Genomic DNA, 17269 nt, shown 5'->3' on the forward strand with positions numbered 1-17269 from the left:
TGGGAGCAGCCAAATTTGGGAAGGAAACAGGAAGCAAGCTCTCTTCTATTCCAGTTTACTGGTGTGTGCTGATAAATAATCATTAAAAGATTGCAATTAAGATCCCCAAGGCAACACTTGTGAATTTGGGGATAAACCAAAATAAGGGAACTTGCAGCCTCCCAGGATGATAGAGTCAGACAGAGGGTCTCAGAGAGATACCAAGGTAAGGGTTAGAAGCCTTTGTAAAATATTATCTGGGTCTTGGAATCTAAATTGATGGCACCATATATTACCTATTGCTGCTATGTCTTGCCAGATTATTCCAAGATTCAGACTTTGATTCTGAGCAGGCAGGCAGTCATTCACACACAGACACCTGGCAATACTGGCTACATTAGGCCAAGAAATCCTGATGGCAAGGAAAAAAAGCTTTTAAGAAATGGACTGGCAGGGCCAAGAGTTTCAGGGAACAGTTGCTGGCAAATTTAAAGCGTCTCAGAGATTTGCCGCCCTTGGCCCAAGGCTAGAGATCCCTGAGGACTGAGCATTTTGGGATGTGATTCTGGGCCTATTGTTTATGCTGAGTCAGACATGAGCTCCTTTCTCTAATGGACCTGCGTCCTCAATTGTGGAGGCCACTGGGTCTTGGAAACTTGCATGGACTCTTCCCTGATACCTATATCAGGGATATAGAGGGCTATATCCCTGTGTGTGCCAATGGGGACAGGAGGGAAGAGAGAGGACACAGAAGGACAGGTAGGCAGCAGAATTATACTCCAGAAAACCTGCAAGGCAACATGGCCTAATGAAGAAGAGATTTGCTTAGCATAAGAGGATCTGGGTTTGAACCCTGACTTCCCATCAACTTGTCCATTAACTCTGGGCAGGTCTCAACCTCTACTAGTTTCTGTTTCCATTACTGCATGGAAATAATAATATGTACCACACAGGACTGTGATGGTAAGTGAAAGATACATGCGCACATGGCCTAGCACAGTGCCTGTGTAACAGATGCTTAATAAATGATGGTACATGTAAATCTAACTCCTACTCCAGTAGGTGCTAAGACAGGAAAGTATATGAGAGGAGAATAGAAGAGGCTATGGACAAATACTAGAAGCAAGTGATCACATAGAGCAGGGAGGAAGAGAGGTCAGGGAAGTTTCCCCTCCCTCTAAGTGGCTAGAGGGCTGGGGAGGTGAGCAAGGTATGAACCAACAGACTTCATTGTGCATGTTTCCTACCTGGTGTGTTCCTTCCTGGGCCCCGAAGGTGAGTGAACAAGTGACTCATCAGGCTTCCTCTGAAGGGCGCTGAGCTCCAACAGAAATCGGGCCCTTGGGTCCAGAGATCTGTGCCTACCTATTTCCAACTTCTCAGTATACAGGTCAGTCTAGGAAATACTTAGAAATTGCTGGGTAGACATATCTCTGGCCTGAGATTGTGCAAGCAAATAAGCCTCGGTTAGACAGTGTGTGCTCTCTGCCACTTTTTTTTTTTTTTTTTGTTCTTCTCCAGGTTTCTCTGGCCCTTTGATCTGAGCTACCAGTGAAAGAACCTCAGGCTCTTTCACCAGTCAGACCAGTTCAGAGTCTGAGAGCAGAGAATAAGGAGTAGCCAGGAAGAAAAGGGACATGCTGTGATCAATTGGGCTCCCTGGGGAGCTTAACAAGCTAGAAAGTTTACTGGTGGCAAAGGGGAAATGGAGGAAGGCAAGGCCTCTGAGAGGGAGGCTGCTGCTGCTGCCTGCTCTGCCTGGTCTCTTGTGCCTTGTTCCAGTGGGTGCCAGCTTACTGAGCTCCTTCAATAAGGAGTCAGATAAGGAAGGCCCCTGGCTTCACAAGGCATCCTGAGCATGAAAGCACTAGCAGCTGTGCCCCTTGGGCCCTCCTTTTAGCGCCCCCTTACAGGCACTCCTCTACCACAATGCCCGGGGTCCTCTCATGACCCTTGGGCCCTCCTTTTAGCGCCCCCTTACAGGCATTCCTCTACCACAATGCCCGGGGTCCTCTCATGACCCTAGATTTCTCCGCGGCAGGGCCCATGAACAGCCAGAGCTTTCTGCTCAGGAAACCTTCAGAAGCCTTTTCAGCACCTTTTCTCCCTGCTCTCTTTGAAGACATAGTGGGCAGGGCGATTTTGAAAAATGGTTTCCTAATTGCAAAAGGAAAACATTATAATTGTAGAAGATAATTAAAAATAAATGAAATTCAAAGAAGAGAAGGAAACTCACTTGTCATCTACCACCCCAAGATGCCCACTCTTTCCTGTTTGGGTTTATTTCTTTCCAGTCTTCCTTCTGTATGTGTATAAACATGTGTATATAAAACAGACATCAGTCACCCTGCTTCAAGGTCTGCCTTTCTCCAGTTTATTGATAAAAAACAGGGTTTGTCTCATACTCGCTGGGGCCACTGCTGGGAGCCCTGGTCTCTTTTCTTCCCCGCTGCCCCCACAGTCTGTTGCTCTTCTTCCTGGGCGTCAACCAAGGGCCAGTTCTGCCTCCCCCTGTTGCTTCTTCTCGTTCATGTCCCCTGGTAACGTCAGGTAGTATAGCCATACCAGATTTCACTGAAGGGTATGGGATACAAAGGGAGTTTACATCTCAAAAATTGAATATTCAAAATTCTTTTTCCTAAATCTCATTTGACCATCAGACCACCAGGAACTTCTTATTGACCTCTTACCTTTTCTGGCTGGTTCCAACTACCTCATGCTTCTCAGACGGTTTTTCCCCCCTTCCAGCCCTTCTTCACATCTTAGTTTTTCTTATTCTCAAGTTCCTGTCATTTCACATGCAGAGCAGTTTGGCCATCTTTTCATCTACCTAATTTGCCTGATCTCAAAGCTTCACCTTCCTCACTGAAGCAGTTGATGAGGGTATTCTAAAAATAGGGTAATTTATTCCCTAAGAACTGTGATGCCTGCTATTACAAATTCTTCATCCTGATACACACATGTGCACACATGCACACACACACATTTTTCACAAGATTCAGGTTGTATTGTACAAACTTTTTACAATCTTCATTTTTCCACCAATATTTTCCACGGAAAACATTTTTCAGTGTCATTACGTGTTTTTCTACAGCTTGATTTTAATGTCTATGTTATGTTCCATTAAACCAATGTCTTTTATTTATTTAACCAATCTCCTGCTGGGGGATATTTACGTTATTTCCAATGCTTTGCTGTTACACACAGAGAGGCCACGGAAGGGCTTTTTCTGCTACATGTGCGCCTGTTAACTAACATCCCCAAACATAACTCAGTGACATGATATTTGCTCTGGTGTCACGAAGGGAAGGTGGGAGAAGCAACGGGAACAGAAGAGATATTGCTGGGGTCACAGAGAAGTGGCGGGAGAGGTGATCAGAACAGGAGAAGCGTTCTTTAAAGTACGAAAAGAGAATAGGATGGGATTTTGGGCTTTTGAGAATTCCCCTCATCCCGGCTCAGAATTCCTGCCAGTGGGCATGACAAGCGCCAACAAGGAAAAGATCATATTGGGTAATGGATTTCTTCTGACTATTTCTGGGTATATATTCATTATCATATTTCAAATGGCCCAGCCGGCCCCTTCAAAGTTCCACTTCCAAGAAGGCAGTGTTAATGAAGACTCCCACAAAAATAATCCTGTCCCACCTTCTTTCTACTACTCCTGTCTCTCTTCTGTGTCTGCCACAGTGAGATCAAGAGTGAGAGGGGCCATAGGTAGGATAACTGGTAAGTACGCTGCCATAGCACCCAGGTCTACGCCTTCCCTCATGAACAGTGGCACTCGAGAGGTGCCAAAAAACTGAGGTGACTTCAGGCTTTGGCATTACAAGTCCCTTGAGCAGATCCCAATATCCCTTAAAGAACCATCAACATAAACCTACAGCTTACAAGATTTCTAGATTCGTTTTTCACCTTAGCTCTTTTACCTGCCACTTGATAGCTAAGGGTGAATAACAAGAATATAAAATTATTGAAGATGTCACCATCTTTTGAATGCTCTCCATTTTCCTCCCAAAGCTCTGGGCACAGGCCATGAGGAATGAATAAGTTTACTAAGAGCCTCTGCCTAGGATTGTGCCACGACAGTGAGAGAGGTGCAGCAGCCCTCGATCAAGCAGCCCTTGAATGCTGGGGGCATCCAAGGGAAGAATTCAGAGGGCGAGGAAACAGAGCATCTTGGAAATGGTGAAAAGCCGAGATCTCCAAGGACAGTGTTGCTAAAACAGAGAAAACAACAACAACAACAAAAACACTTGGCAATGTTTGCTTGAATCAAGTACAAGCATGTGCTAGATTGGAAAAATAGAAGGTCAGAAATTAAAGTGAGTGGAATCAGAGGAGAGTCAACCCACTAGATAAAGTCAAATGACTCCTGGTAGAATGCACAGCAATGGCAGTAGAAGGAGAACTCTATCTGGATGCCAAGCAAGGCAAGTATGACGTGAACGAAGACACTGCCATCATCCTCCTTTGTCATAGCTTCTCAGTGCCTTAGACTTGGAAAAGACCTTTAGAGATCAGTGAGTCTGGGTTTCCTATTCTTTACCATCAGTTCTGCAGGAGTGAAGCCAACACGGAACTTGGGCTTAGACAATCCTGGCTCTTCCCCTACAAGTCAAATGGCTTCAGCAAGTCACTTAATTTCCCTAAACCTCTGGAAGCTTCTGGAAGCAAGGCTAATAATACCTATTTCCCAGAGTCACCGCGAGGGTCAAGTGAGTTGTAAAACACTATACAAGTGTTAGGTATTGCTACTTATTGAGCATGCAATATCTGTAAACCACTATTATGTGGTTTTGCTGTGTGAGGATTTAAAGATGACCTGCAGATGCTTGTCTGGAAAGGCAAAGATGACACATTTCATTAATAACTGCAATGATGGGCATCTCCTGATCTAAGCAAGAAATAATTTTATTCTTTGGAAAACTAAAGAGCCTACTTGATGATCATACCTACAGATCTGCCCTCATTAGAAAAAGACTACCCAACACGTTCTGTGAAAGCATTAGGTGAGGGTGTGCTATAATTCATAGGTAATAGAAAGCAATTTCTTAGCACGTTAAAAATCGAGATAAATTTCCTGATTTTGATAAAGAACATCTACCAAAAGAAAAAAGAAAGAAAAAAAGCTAACATTATACTTAATGGTGAGAGAGTGAATACTTTCCCTTATGATCCAGGCATTTATCCTAGAGTGGTGAAAGCTGTCCACGAATGTTCATAGCAGCATTATTCATAGTAACCAAAACCTGGAAACAACCCAGATGTTCTTCAGCAGATGAATGGTCACACAAACTATGATACATCTCTACGATGGAATACTACTCAGCAATAGAAAGGAATGAACTACCGATCCATGCAATAACTTGGATGCATCTCAAGAGTTTTAAAAAGCCAATTCCAAAAATCTTCAAACTATATGATTCCAGTTATATAACACTTTGAAATAACAAAATTTTAGAAATGGAGAACAGATTAATGGTTGTCAGGGGTGAAAGAGGAGGTGGGGCTACAGGAGGGACATGCAAGTAATTATAAAAGGGCAACAAGAGGGATCCTTGTGGTGACGGAACTGTTCTGAAACTTTGGAGAGGAACCTACATATGTGATAAAATGGTATATAACTGAACACACACGCACGTACAAGTAAAGCCAGGGAAGTCTGAATAAGATCTCTCTATATTATTTCTTACAACAGTATGTGAGGTGACAACTATCTCAATAAAAATTCCAATTAAAAAATAATACCGTGGGGCTTAGTTTGCAAGCACCAGGGAAGATAGGAGTTGTTTCAGGAAGAAACCAGAGATGCGTCAGCTGTATTAGGATAACAGTGGACTCTCAAGGGAATTGGAGATGCTGGTGGTTTTAGAACTTAAAAAAAAGTGTTGGTGGAAACTCTCTACTTGGTTTCATTTGTTGTTTGTTTTTCTTCTTTAGAGCAGAAAAACAAGTGGGGTAGAGGGTCCTGGAGAGTTGTATAGGAAGCTTTCAGATGAGAAGTATACATATAAAGTATACATATAAAGTGAGCACAGTTTGGCACCATCAGGCCTCACACTTAAGGCCATAAGAAGCTGAATCCTGTTTCAAATGAAGGAACTGAGTTAAAATTCATTATGGGCAGTTAAACATCCTAGGAGGGCAGTGTGTATAACACTTAAGAGCACAGTTTTAGGTGCCAGATGGCTTAGGTTCACATCCTGGCCCTGACACTTAGCTTTGTGACCTTGGGCAAGAGACAGAACTTCCTTGGGCCTTAGTTTTCCCATCTGGAAAGTGGGCAAAATACTGGAACCTACCTCATAGGTTGTTGTTAAAATTGATGCTTAGAACAGTGCCTGGCCTACTCATGCTTAATAAAAGTTACCAGCTCTTACTTTTATTACCCTCTGGGAGAATGGAATGCTGCCTACAGGTGCTGGGCTAGATTCTCCTGAGCTTGTCACTCAGCTAAGAGGTAGTAGAATTATGATATCCACCTACTACTTCCAGACTACCAAGACTGTGTTCTTGACCATGGGTCCCCTGTGGGTCTGTATTTGAAGCCCTTGGAAACCCACGCAACTCCTGGTAAAAGACAGGTCACCTGAGTAAACTACCTTTTTTTCGTGTTCCAAGGTCAATAAGGCAAAAAGTGATGCCTAACTACATTTGGCACATACAGGGCACTGGGATCAAGTGATGAACCAAACACTCCACTCCATCCTGGAGCTGATGGACTGGTGGGGAAGACACTTATTAGCTTTGTGATGTTACTTTTTCCCATATACTCCCATGTGCCAAGTATTGTAAAGGAGAAGGCATAAGTTGAGGGGGTGGACTTCAACTAGTATAAAATCTCATGGGAGGGCTTCTTGGAAGAAGTGGTATTTAAGATGGTTTCCAAAGACTGAGTGCTTTTTCAACCTCAGCACTATGAACATTTTAGGCTGGATAATTTTTTGTTATGAGGGGATGTCCTGGTCATTGTACAATGTTTAGCAATGTCTCTGGCTTCTACCGTAAGATGCCATCTGCGACAACCAAAAATTGTCTCCATATATTGCCAAATATCACTTGGGGCATAAAATCCCACCAGTTTGAGAACCACTGATGTAGGTGGAAAAGAGAAAGAGCGTTCTAGGCAGAGCCAAGAGAGAGCAAGATGAAACCAGGATACACAGACCTTTATTGTCCATTTTGAGGATCTGGGACTTTATTCTTAAGGCAAGAGTGGATTTGGGTGATGAAATGATAGTGACTACGTGGACTCAAGTAGAGACAAGAGAAAGAGATTAATTTAAGTGGCATTCAGGAGATAGAAGTGATAAACATTAGAGAACCCCTAATATATTTTCTTTCTAATGTTACATTAATGTGGGTAGAGCCCTTCATCCAGGGGGTCTTAGATTGTCATTGTGGATTCATTGATGCTCCAGGACTATTCAATCACATTGTTGTAACCTGGTCTCTATTTGGATTAAGGTTTATAATATAACAGTTTCTGTGTTCTGCTATACAGTCTGGATAAATATTTCAAAGAGTAGTGAGCTGGGACTCAGAATTGCTGGATCCTAGTCCCGCCTTTGCCACTAGCCAACATTAGGAAAATCACTTTCCCTTTCTGGGCCTCAGTTTCCTACCTGTAAAACAAGGGGCCTGCACTTTACTAAATAGTTTCGATCTAACAGCCTATGAATACAACATTTGCCACCTAATCAAAGGGTGAAATTGTTTCACTGGTTCCTTCAAAAGGAATTCTGTTCTTTCTATTACTCATGGTGAGGTGGCTTCTGTTTAGAAGGACAATCAGAACTGGTAAGGCAGTGATAAGAGGGGTTTTGTCAGGCAATTCTCCTGCTATCTGGAGGGTTTTTTTTTTTTTTTTTTTTGCATAGAGATTGGATTATGTTCTGATGTGGTCTTCCCACATCAGAATTGCTGGCAAGGCTCTGGGGCAGGATCTTTCCTGAAGGGAATAAGCACTGTCAGGTCAGTCAGTCTCAGCAGCGGAGACTGTGGACTTTAGGAGGAAGGTCTCAGCTGGACAAAGAAGGAGCTCATTCCCATCTATGGCCTCAATTCTGAGTATATATTTGGATTCAAAGATGCAGTCATTCAGTGGCAAAAGGGGTGCAGTGTGGGGAGACACGCCCACAGCGACACTTAAAGATGGGCCTGGGCTCTAAGACAACCGTATCTAGAAACTCTTTTGAAAGAAATGTTATTAACCTGGTCTTCGTATCCGAGCCCTGGTCCACGCCAGGTATCAGTTTCCACCAAGGGAATTCAAAACATCTTCACCGAAAGAGTCCCAGAAATTGATTGAGAGATCTTTTCCATTTCCAGGCCTCTTTGCTCTCCCCTACCCCCATTTTAGATGTTCAAAAACTGTTCAAAAAAAAAAAGAACACAAAGGTCCATTTCCTAAGCTGCTCAGGTCAACAGACAGAAGTGTGTGAAGATGGAGGGGTGAATGGGAAGAGGGCCACTCGGTCTGGGCCGAGAGAACAGTAGATGGGGCACGTGGATGGAAGCTACAGATAGGACACCCTATAGCTCTGGGAGCAGATGTTGAAGCCAAGTCCCACACAGGTAACAGCCAGAGGTTCATGCTTGGGTATCTCTTGACAGAAACCCCTCCTCATCTGCAGAGCTGCGTAAGCACTAGGACAGATGCAAACAGCACGGGGATAGGAGGGGACAGCAGGGCCTCAGACTCCACAGCTGGAGGAGGAGAGGGGAGGAGAGCTAAGGGCATCAGCTCAGCGGATGGCCCCCTGGCATGTCAGCAGATAGAGATCCTCTGTGACCACAGCTACCTATACCTAGGCCCATGGAGTTCGCAGCCGGTTGCTTTGGTCAACTTGTTTGGCTTTCTGCCCTGTGGCCAATGAAACCTGACAGGTCAGTTTCTAGATCTAGGTTGATTATCTTCCACTTCCTGGTTCTCACACCTTCAAACTTGAAAAAACTATGATTCACTACCCTCTCTCTCACTCTGCAAAAGAATGTGTTTTGTTTTGTTTTGTTTTGTTCACAATGCCCAATGAAAGGTCTGATCTCTTAGTTAGCCATTCTGATCCCAGGGAAGTTATTTAAGGGATAAAAACAGCTGAGGTTAGACCCCCAAAGATTAAAATCAGTGACTTGCCTCTTTCTGAGGATGGTTCTTCCAATGTGGGAGAAACCTTGGCCCAAAGGAGCAGCTCACTGGCATTCTCTCCCACCACCCCCAGCCTGGTCTTGGTGGGAAGCAGCAGTTATGCCTTGTTTTTATTTGCTTTGAAGAAGCAGACTGGTGTCTCTTTTTCCTTTTTTTTGGATAATCTCTCCAAGGTGTATAACGCACTTCTTCGCTCTTAATCGATACTTACTATTTTAGTGATCGAATGGAGGCAGAGGTAGCTCAGCAGGGTTGGGATTACAGTGAGCCAAGTGAGGCAACCAGAGCACCGAGTTTCAGGAGGCGCTCACTCTGCAGGGTCATACAAGCATCCTCACCCTGGGCCTGGTGCTGTGGCTGATGGCTGGTGTGAGAAAGCTTCAAGCAGAGACAGTTTCCGCAGAGATGGTTGACTGTGGAATAGGAAGGGGCCCCACCATAGGCACTTGCCAGGCTTAGCTTCCCCTTGTCTGGGACACTCAGGCTTATCATGTTCACAGGTGTGCCCTGAATGAGGCTGGATATTAGCTCATCAGAAGGCCCCTACTCCCAGTAACTGCAGAGACAAACAAGTATGAAAGAGAACTTGAAGAAAGTCAGAGGCAGTTGTCACTGCAGTGGTGCAGGGGCTGAAAAGAATTATAATCTTAAATAACACTTTGGGTACTTACTATGTGCCAAATCCTGTGTTAAATACTTTATGGTTATTATTTTATATAGTCTTCTCAATAACTCAATAAAGAACTTGGTCTCTGGAGCCAGCCAGCATAGATTTAAATCTCAGCCTTGCCTCTTTCATATTGTTGAACCTTGGGAAAGTATTTAACCTCTCTGGGTCTCAGCTTCCTCACCTGTAAAATGGGAATAATAATAGGACCTACACCATAGTATTCCAAGGATTATACCAGGTAACACAAGTAAAGCGATGAGACAAGCGCCCAGCATAAGGTAAGCACCAGACGAATATCAGCCATGGTTGGCATTGTGCTTGCCTCTTTAGCTTATTCCTAGGGCTGCCACAACGAAAGTCTCATAAGCTGGTGACTTAAACAATAGAAATGTGTTGCCGCACAGTTCTGGAAGCTAGGAGTCCACGATCAAAACGCTTGTAGGGTTGGTCTTTCTGTGAGCTGTGAGGAAGAATCTGTTTCAAGCTTCTCTCCTAACTTCTGGCGTTCATTGGCTTATAGACGGCCATCTTCCCCCTATATCTCTTCACATGGCGCCTTTGTGTGTCTGTCTCAGTGTCCAAACTTCCCCCTTTTAAACTTAATCCATTTAGCCGCTAAAACAAAAATACCATAGACCAGGTGGCTCAAGCAACAACCTCTTATTTGTCACAGTTCTAGAGGATGAAAAGTCCAAGATCAAAACACTGGAAGATTGTGTGTCTGGGGAGGACCTGCTTCCTGATTCTTAGATGGCCATCTTCTCACTGTCTTCACATGGTAGAAAGGGTGAAGGAGCTCTCTGGGGTCTCTTTTACTAGAGCACTAATCTCAGTCATGAGGGCCCCACCTTCACAACTTAGTCACCTCCCAAAAGCCCCATTTCCAAATACCATCACATTGGGAATTTGTTTTCAACGTATGAATTTTGGGGAAACACAAACATTCAGTCTGTAGTATCCTTTTATAAGGACACCAGTAATATTGGATTAGAGCCCACTTTAAAGACCTCTTTTCAACTTGATTACTTTTGTAAAGACCGCATTTCCAAATTAGTTCACATTCTGAGGTATTGTGGGTTCAAATATACATATATTTGGGAGTGGCACAATTTAACCTATAATACAAGGCTAAGTAACTTAAGGTCACACAGCTTGTTGGTGATGAAACTGGGTCCTAGAACTCAGAATTAGCTGATGACAAATTCCACAGCATAAACTCCCATGTAAAGCCCTAACACTCCTAAACCTTCTCTAGATGGGAAGAACCAAAGAGAGACATTCAGAGACTGCCACTGTTGTGTTGATGGCATTTTCCCATCCTTCTCTCTTGTATAGCCTGCCTGCTCCAGGCTGAGCTGGTAAACTATGAACGAGTCAAGGAGTATTGCCTCAAAGTCCTGAAGAAGGAAGGGGAGAACTTCAAGGCCCTTTATCGGTCTGGTGTGGCCTTCTACCACCTTGGAGACTATGACAAAGCACTCTACTACCTGAAAGAAGCAAGGACCCGACAGCCAACAGGTAAGGCAGCGATTGATGTTTTTTTTTACTGTCAGACCCTTTGGGCAGCTCCTAAGGCCTTCTCATTGTAGTGGACAGCTTTCATGGTGCAGGGCCAGGCAGGCACAGAAATGGAAAATTATGGGTCAGATGGGTGCTAAGACCTAGGATAAGGAGAGCAAAGTCTATGTATTTGCCTGAGGTCTGGGTTCCAGGGAACTCTTCTCTTCAAATAAATATTGCATTCTTTGTCTTTTCCAACCCAAAACCCAGCTTAATAAATACATATTGAACTCTTTGTATGTATCAAGATTTGTGCTGGACACCAGGCATGCAGATAAGAAGACATAGCCCCTACTTTCGAGGAGCTCGCATTCTGGTTGGCAAGACAGAATGCAAATGAATAATTTTAGTGCTAAGCCCAGCATCTTCCAGGAAACATCCCATTCCCTCTTCTCCAGTCAGATCCCATTCCTTAGAGCATGCAGTATCTGTATCATTCAGTTAAATTCTTATTCGTTATCTCAGCCATTTACTCGTTCCACAGATATTTATTGAGCAGTTACAGTGGCCCAGAAACTCTTCTAGGTGCTGGGTAGATACCAGTGAACAAAACAGTTGCTACCTTCAAGGATTTTATGTTATAATGGAGGAAGATGATCAGTAAACAAATGGACAAATAGATAATGTAATATTTAGAAGAGGGAAATGCTATAAAGAAAATAAACAGAGTAAGATGATCAAGAGTAAATGGCGTGCTATTGTAGACCTGGTAGTAAGAAAGAGCCTCTCTGAAGAGGTAACGTTTCAACAATGATTTTGACTTGATTTTTTTTTTTTTTTTAAGAACACCAATATCTTTATTTTCATGTGTTGATTTGTTTTCTGTATATCAGTCAGGGTCCCCCAACTATACTGTAAGCAACTTGAGAACTAATAACTGGGCTCATTCAACAGAATTTTCTTGAACATTACTATATGCCAGCACTGTTCTGGATGCTATGCCTGGCATTGTTGACTATTCTACAGCTTTGATTTCTACATCTGGAAGTAAATATCTCAGGCGGCCCTGTAACTCCGATATTCTGATGTGTGCAGAGCTAAGCAGCTGTTTCACGTCACACTCCACTTGCTACTTTAAGTAGCAGGATTGGGGAAAATTCCTCATTTTGTGGTGAGGTGGTTGTCCGACTCTGCTTATAAGGATAAAAATAAGACGATGAACCAAAGTGCTTTTAAACTCTTCAATTCTAAAAAATTACATTCAATGAATATTTGTTGATCATTGGATTAAGCACTTTTAGACTAACCTATTTTGGTCCTCACAACAATTTCATGAGGAAGGTATTATGATCCCCAGGAGAGGCAGGCTTTGTAGTCAGACATACTACCTACTATGTGTCTCCTTGGGCATCTTACTTAACCTCTCTGGGACCAAGTTTTCCCTTTTGTCACTTGAGGATGATGCTACATACCTTGCAGAATTATAATGGAGATTAAGTGAGTTAATGAAGGTTAAAAACGTGACACAAAGTAGGCATTCAAAAATGAAGGTTGTTTTCTTTCACACAAAACATAAGGCTGAAGAAGTTGGTTACTTACCTGAGGTTAAAACTCTAAACAGAACCTCGACTAACTGTGCTGACGCAGGACCGTGGGGATATGACGTTGCATGGACATAAAGGGAGAAATCCTTTCTCTTCTGCTCTCCTTCCCGTCTGACCGCCAGGTCAGGGTGACTTGTCTGCATTTGCTATGGGGAGGCAGTGAAGGAGAAAGCCAGCATCCTGGTTGCCCTCTCAGTCACCATGGGCCTTGGCTGAGTGAGTCTGGCAGATGCAGATTTGGCCTGGTTCTTTGTAGGCCCAATAGTTCCCCTCACCAAGTGTTCCCTAAGGTGTGTTTCTCTCCTCACAGACACCAACGTGATTCGGTATATCCAACTGACAGAAATGAAGCTCAGCAGATGCTCCCAGAGAGAGAAGGAAGCCATGTGACTACAACACCTCTCTAGAGTTGCACCTGCGCCTGACCCGGGACTTCCAGGCACTCCCTGGTGGAGAACCCCACCCTGAGTTCTGGTCCTTTCTCCCACTTTTTCCATCATCCCCCTCCCGCCTCTTCCTCCTGTTGCCCCTTCACTCTGTCTACTCCCAGTGCGAAAAGGAGAGATGCAAATTTGGAATCTGTTGGGTTGCCCCATCAACAGAAATATCCTCTTCTCTAGTAGGTCAGCCACTGAGAGGGACCTAACTTCCTCGGGGACAGCTGGGGGGACTCTCACAGGCCAGGAATGCCATTGTAGCTTTGGCTTTGGCCTACGCTTCTGACAGAGGTAGAGCCTGGCAGGTGTACCATCCCAAAGGCAGCAGGCACGGAGCCCGTGGCTGGACCCTCCACACCTTCCCGATGGACCAGAGCATTGTAAGGCAACTGTGACAAATCCAGGCATGAGACAAACACCAGAAGCGCTGGTTAAGCCAGGAGAGAGACTGTGAATTTGTACACTGGATTCCCTTCCACCCCAATAACCTCAGCCCCTGCCTCCCTCCCTCACTTGTTGTCTTGGCTTGTGCTTTCTTCTTTCCCCCTCGAGGATCTGAGACGCTGCCAGGATTCACATACCACTGAAGCCCACTCTCAGTGCCCTCTGAGGACTACACATAGCATCCTCCCATAGTCCCACTCAGCAGGCAGCTGTGACAGCAGAAGGGCAGGGTACTGTAGAACCAGGCTTGAACACGTAGGTGATCGGGGGAGGGAGAGATGATGTCTAGGGGAAAGAGCATTGTATAGACTGAGGGACTGAACTGTGGACTAAGTATAAATAAAAATAAATTAGCAGGCAGCAGTTCCTGTCATTTCTGTTGGAAGCAGCCCACTCCCCCACTTATCCTCCCTCCCCCAACTCTTAGTCAGAGCTACTTACAGCCAGGCAGGATGGGGCTTTCCCGAAAGCAATAGGCCATTTGTCCAGTGGTATACAATGTTGGCTGCCGCCTTTTGTGCTTTTAGCGTAGGCTGGGATTGGGGAGACTGCCCAGGGACTTGGCTTTGTGGGACTTTGTGGGACTTGTACAGCTTCTTTTTGATGACATTATCTGGACTCAATATCTAGCACAGAGAATGTGTTCAACAAATATTTGTTGAATGAATAAATTATGACTGCAGACTGGCTCTCCTGCCTTAAACTAATTTTATCCCAGCCTAGTCTCCTGATACTTATGCTCTTTATGCTATGCCATGTTGCTTCAGTCAAATGAGAAACATTTCTCGAGGGCTTATTGTTTGCCTATCATTGTGCAATATGCTGTGGGACATAGGATGTAGTTCCAGTCTTCAAAGAGTTGAAAGAGTTGAGAAATACTCATATAAGATGATTACCAATTTAATTTATATGATACTTTAAATTTTTCAAAGCACTTTCATGTATTTTTCGTGTGATTGGTGAAAGAGACAATATTGTACAAATTAAAATATATACAGATGCAATAATGTTAATAGTTAGCATTTATTAAATGCACTATCCTCAGATCTTTACATGTATAATCTCATTTCTTTCATGCAATTATCCTATGAGATATCATTCCCATTTGATGAATAAGAAAAATGAAAACCATAAAGATTAACTGTCCCAAGACTGAATGGCTTTAAGTGGAATAGCTAGCATTTGAACCAGGTCTGTCTGACTCCAGAGCTCTAGCTATTAACTACTCTATGGTTAGTTGCTGCTCTACAAAGTATTACGTAGAGCAGTTACAACCATTCAAGAGCAGGAAAGTGCGTTTTAAGTTGAAAAGCTTTGACTATGCCAATGGTGGTACATGAGCTGCCTCTTGTATTTAAAATGCCCAAGGCAAAGAAATGTCTCTAACACTAGACTCCTTAGTGGCCAGGGCAGTGACAAGCCAGGAAAAAGACAACTGAGACCCAACAGTTATTTCTGTGTATTGTTCATTTTCCTTGCTGGTGGGGCCAGCACACATCCAAACAACCCACCTAGTGTTCCTCACTCCATTCCCAGCATTGGGCAAGAGTCGCAATTATAGGTAGAGATGAAAAGGAAATACATTAATTATGGGTTATTTGTTTAATCAGAGGCTCCACCGCTGCAGGATCCAATTACTGCTGACAGACCCAGAAGCCAGAAGCACAGGTTATATTCACATAGGCCTTCAAAGGCTTCCAATGGGGTCTATAAGAAGGTGCTAGAAATATCCAAGAGCCCACAGTTGTTTTCCTATGGCTCATCCTCTGGAGAAAAAAAGGAAAAAGCTGTTATAGCTGCCACATTCTCCCCCATCCATACCATATCCTTCTCTCTGCCCTCTTCCTCCAAAATGGTCTCACATTACCCCAATTCAAAACCACCCGCAGCATACATAGGATAGGCAAACACGCAAAACTCCCTTGTTTCCAAGCCCAGAAAGCCTGTGGGTCAGCAAACTGCTTGTTAGGATCTGCAGGATAAGATAAGGTCAGAGGTGGCCTGAAGAACCAGTTCAAACTGGCAGGGTCTTCCTTTGGTCTTGCGTTCAAGAAAGACCCAGAGTAACTCTTCCCAACATGGAGCAAGAGAGATGACTTGCCTCAAAGAGCGAGTTGTGGCAGGGCTGGACGTATGGGGAGAAGATTGCTGCCATCCTTCCAAAAAGAAGTGTCGAAAACCAGAACTAGGTGAAGACTACCTCGTGGGAGGTCATGGTACAAGTGTACAGGCTGTCTGCTTGTCTGGCGACCTAGACACACATGCTTATTGGAACTCCGTTCACTGTGACCCAAAGTTAAATGATCCCAAAGGAAAAAACTGCCTGAGGGTATTGGTTGATGTTTGGGGTGAGAGGTGAATTTTCTGTTCATTTGACCAACAGAGACTTCAGAGAGCTGTTAAGCAAAATCAGATCTGTTCACCTTACCAAACCTTTAGCTTCCTTCTCCTCTCCCCTCCCCCAAACAGGGACCATCATTTAACTATACACTTTGTTTGTAGATGTCACTGCTGAACTCTACCTGGGTTACTAAACCTGGATCTGACCTGCTTTGTCATCTCCTGCTTGGACTTTTGTGAAGACTCTTCAGAGAAAAAAAAAAAAATTATACTTTGCTTGTAATTATTATGAAAGCCTCACACGTGTAATTGTAGAATTTTAGGGGGGAAAAAAAAACTCCAACCCATTATCCTGCCACCTAAGACAAACATTGTAATCTTTTTGGATGTATGTTTTGGTTCTTTTTGGTATAAATGTACACATGCAACACGCTGTTTTTTTTTTTAACAGAAACTGGATCACACTTTATGTATATATACTCTTTAATAACTTACTTTTCAAAATGTGTATTTATATTTGAGAATAAGTAATACATATACACGAACACAAATTCAAAAAGTACAAAAAGCTCTGTATGAAGAGGTAAATCTTCACCCTGTCTTCCAGCCTCGTTCCCCTCCCATCACTTGTATACCCTTCCAGAGCCATTGAAGCATTTTCAAACACACGCATATATACTCTTCTGGCACACACAAATGGCAGCATATGAACACATGTTTTTGCACTTCGTGCTCCTTCACTTACTATATCACGAAGGGAACGATTTTTGCGTGACTCTTATACTTTTTTCAACAGCAGTCTCATTATATGGATGGACCCTTATTTGGTGACCAGTCTCCTAATCGTGACTATTTCATTTCCTTCCCATCTTTACTGTAAATAATGTTGCAACAGACATTCTTGTAGCTAAATTTTGCACATATCTGTGACTATCTCCTTAGGATAAAAATGCAAGGAGGAAATTGTTTGGCTATCTTTAAGGATTTTGATATATGTTGCCAACTGCCCTCCAGAAAGTTTGTACCAAAACACTCTCCTATTTGCAGCCTTGAGAGTGCCCTGTTCCGTGCACCCTCACTAATGGTGGATATTATCACTTATCAAATCTTCATCAATTTGATAGGAAAATAATAAGATATTAAT

At 43.5% G+C, this 17269-nt stretch overlaps 1 protein-coding gene across 1 annotated transcript in view; it reads left to right on the forward strand.

The window, feature by feature from the left end:
• Positions 1-16553, forward strand: part of TTC9 (tetratricopeptide repeat domain 9) — a gene marked incomplete at its 5' end in the record, with an annotated part of 30425 nt that extends 13872 nt beyond the window's left edge. Inside the window, 2 exons of the mRNA XM_023525802.1 lie at positions 11136-11318; positions 13215-16553. Coding sequence (XP_023381570.1) covers positions 11136-11318; positions 13215-13294 — 263 coding nt within the window. The remainder of the gene's footprint in view (positions 1-11135; positions 11319-13214) is intronic.
• Between the last annotated feature and the right edge of the window lie 716 nt (positions 16554-17269).

Source organism: Pteropus vampyrus, unplaced genomic scaffold (genome assembly GCF_000151845.1).
Source record: "Pteropus vampyrus isolate Shadow unplaced genomic scaffold, Pvam_2.0 Scaffold631, whole genome shotgun sequence".
NCBI classification, from domain to species: domain Eukaryota; kingdom Metazoa; phylum Chordata; class Mammalia; order Chiroptera; family Pteropodidae; genus Pteropus; species Pteropus vampyrus.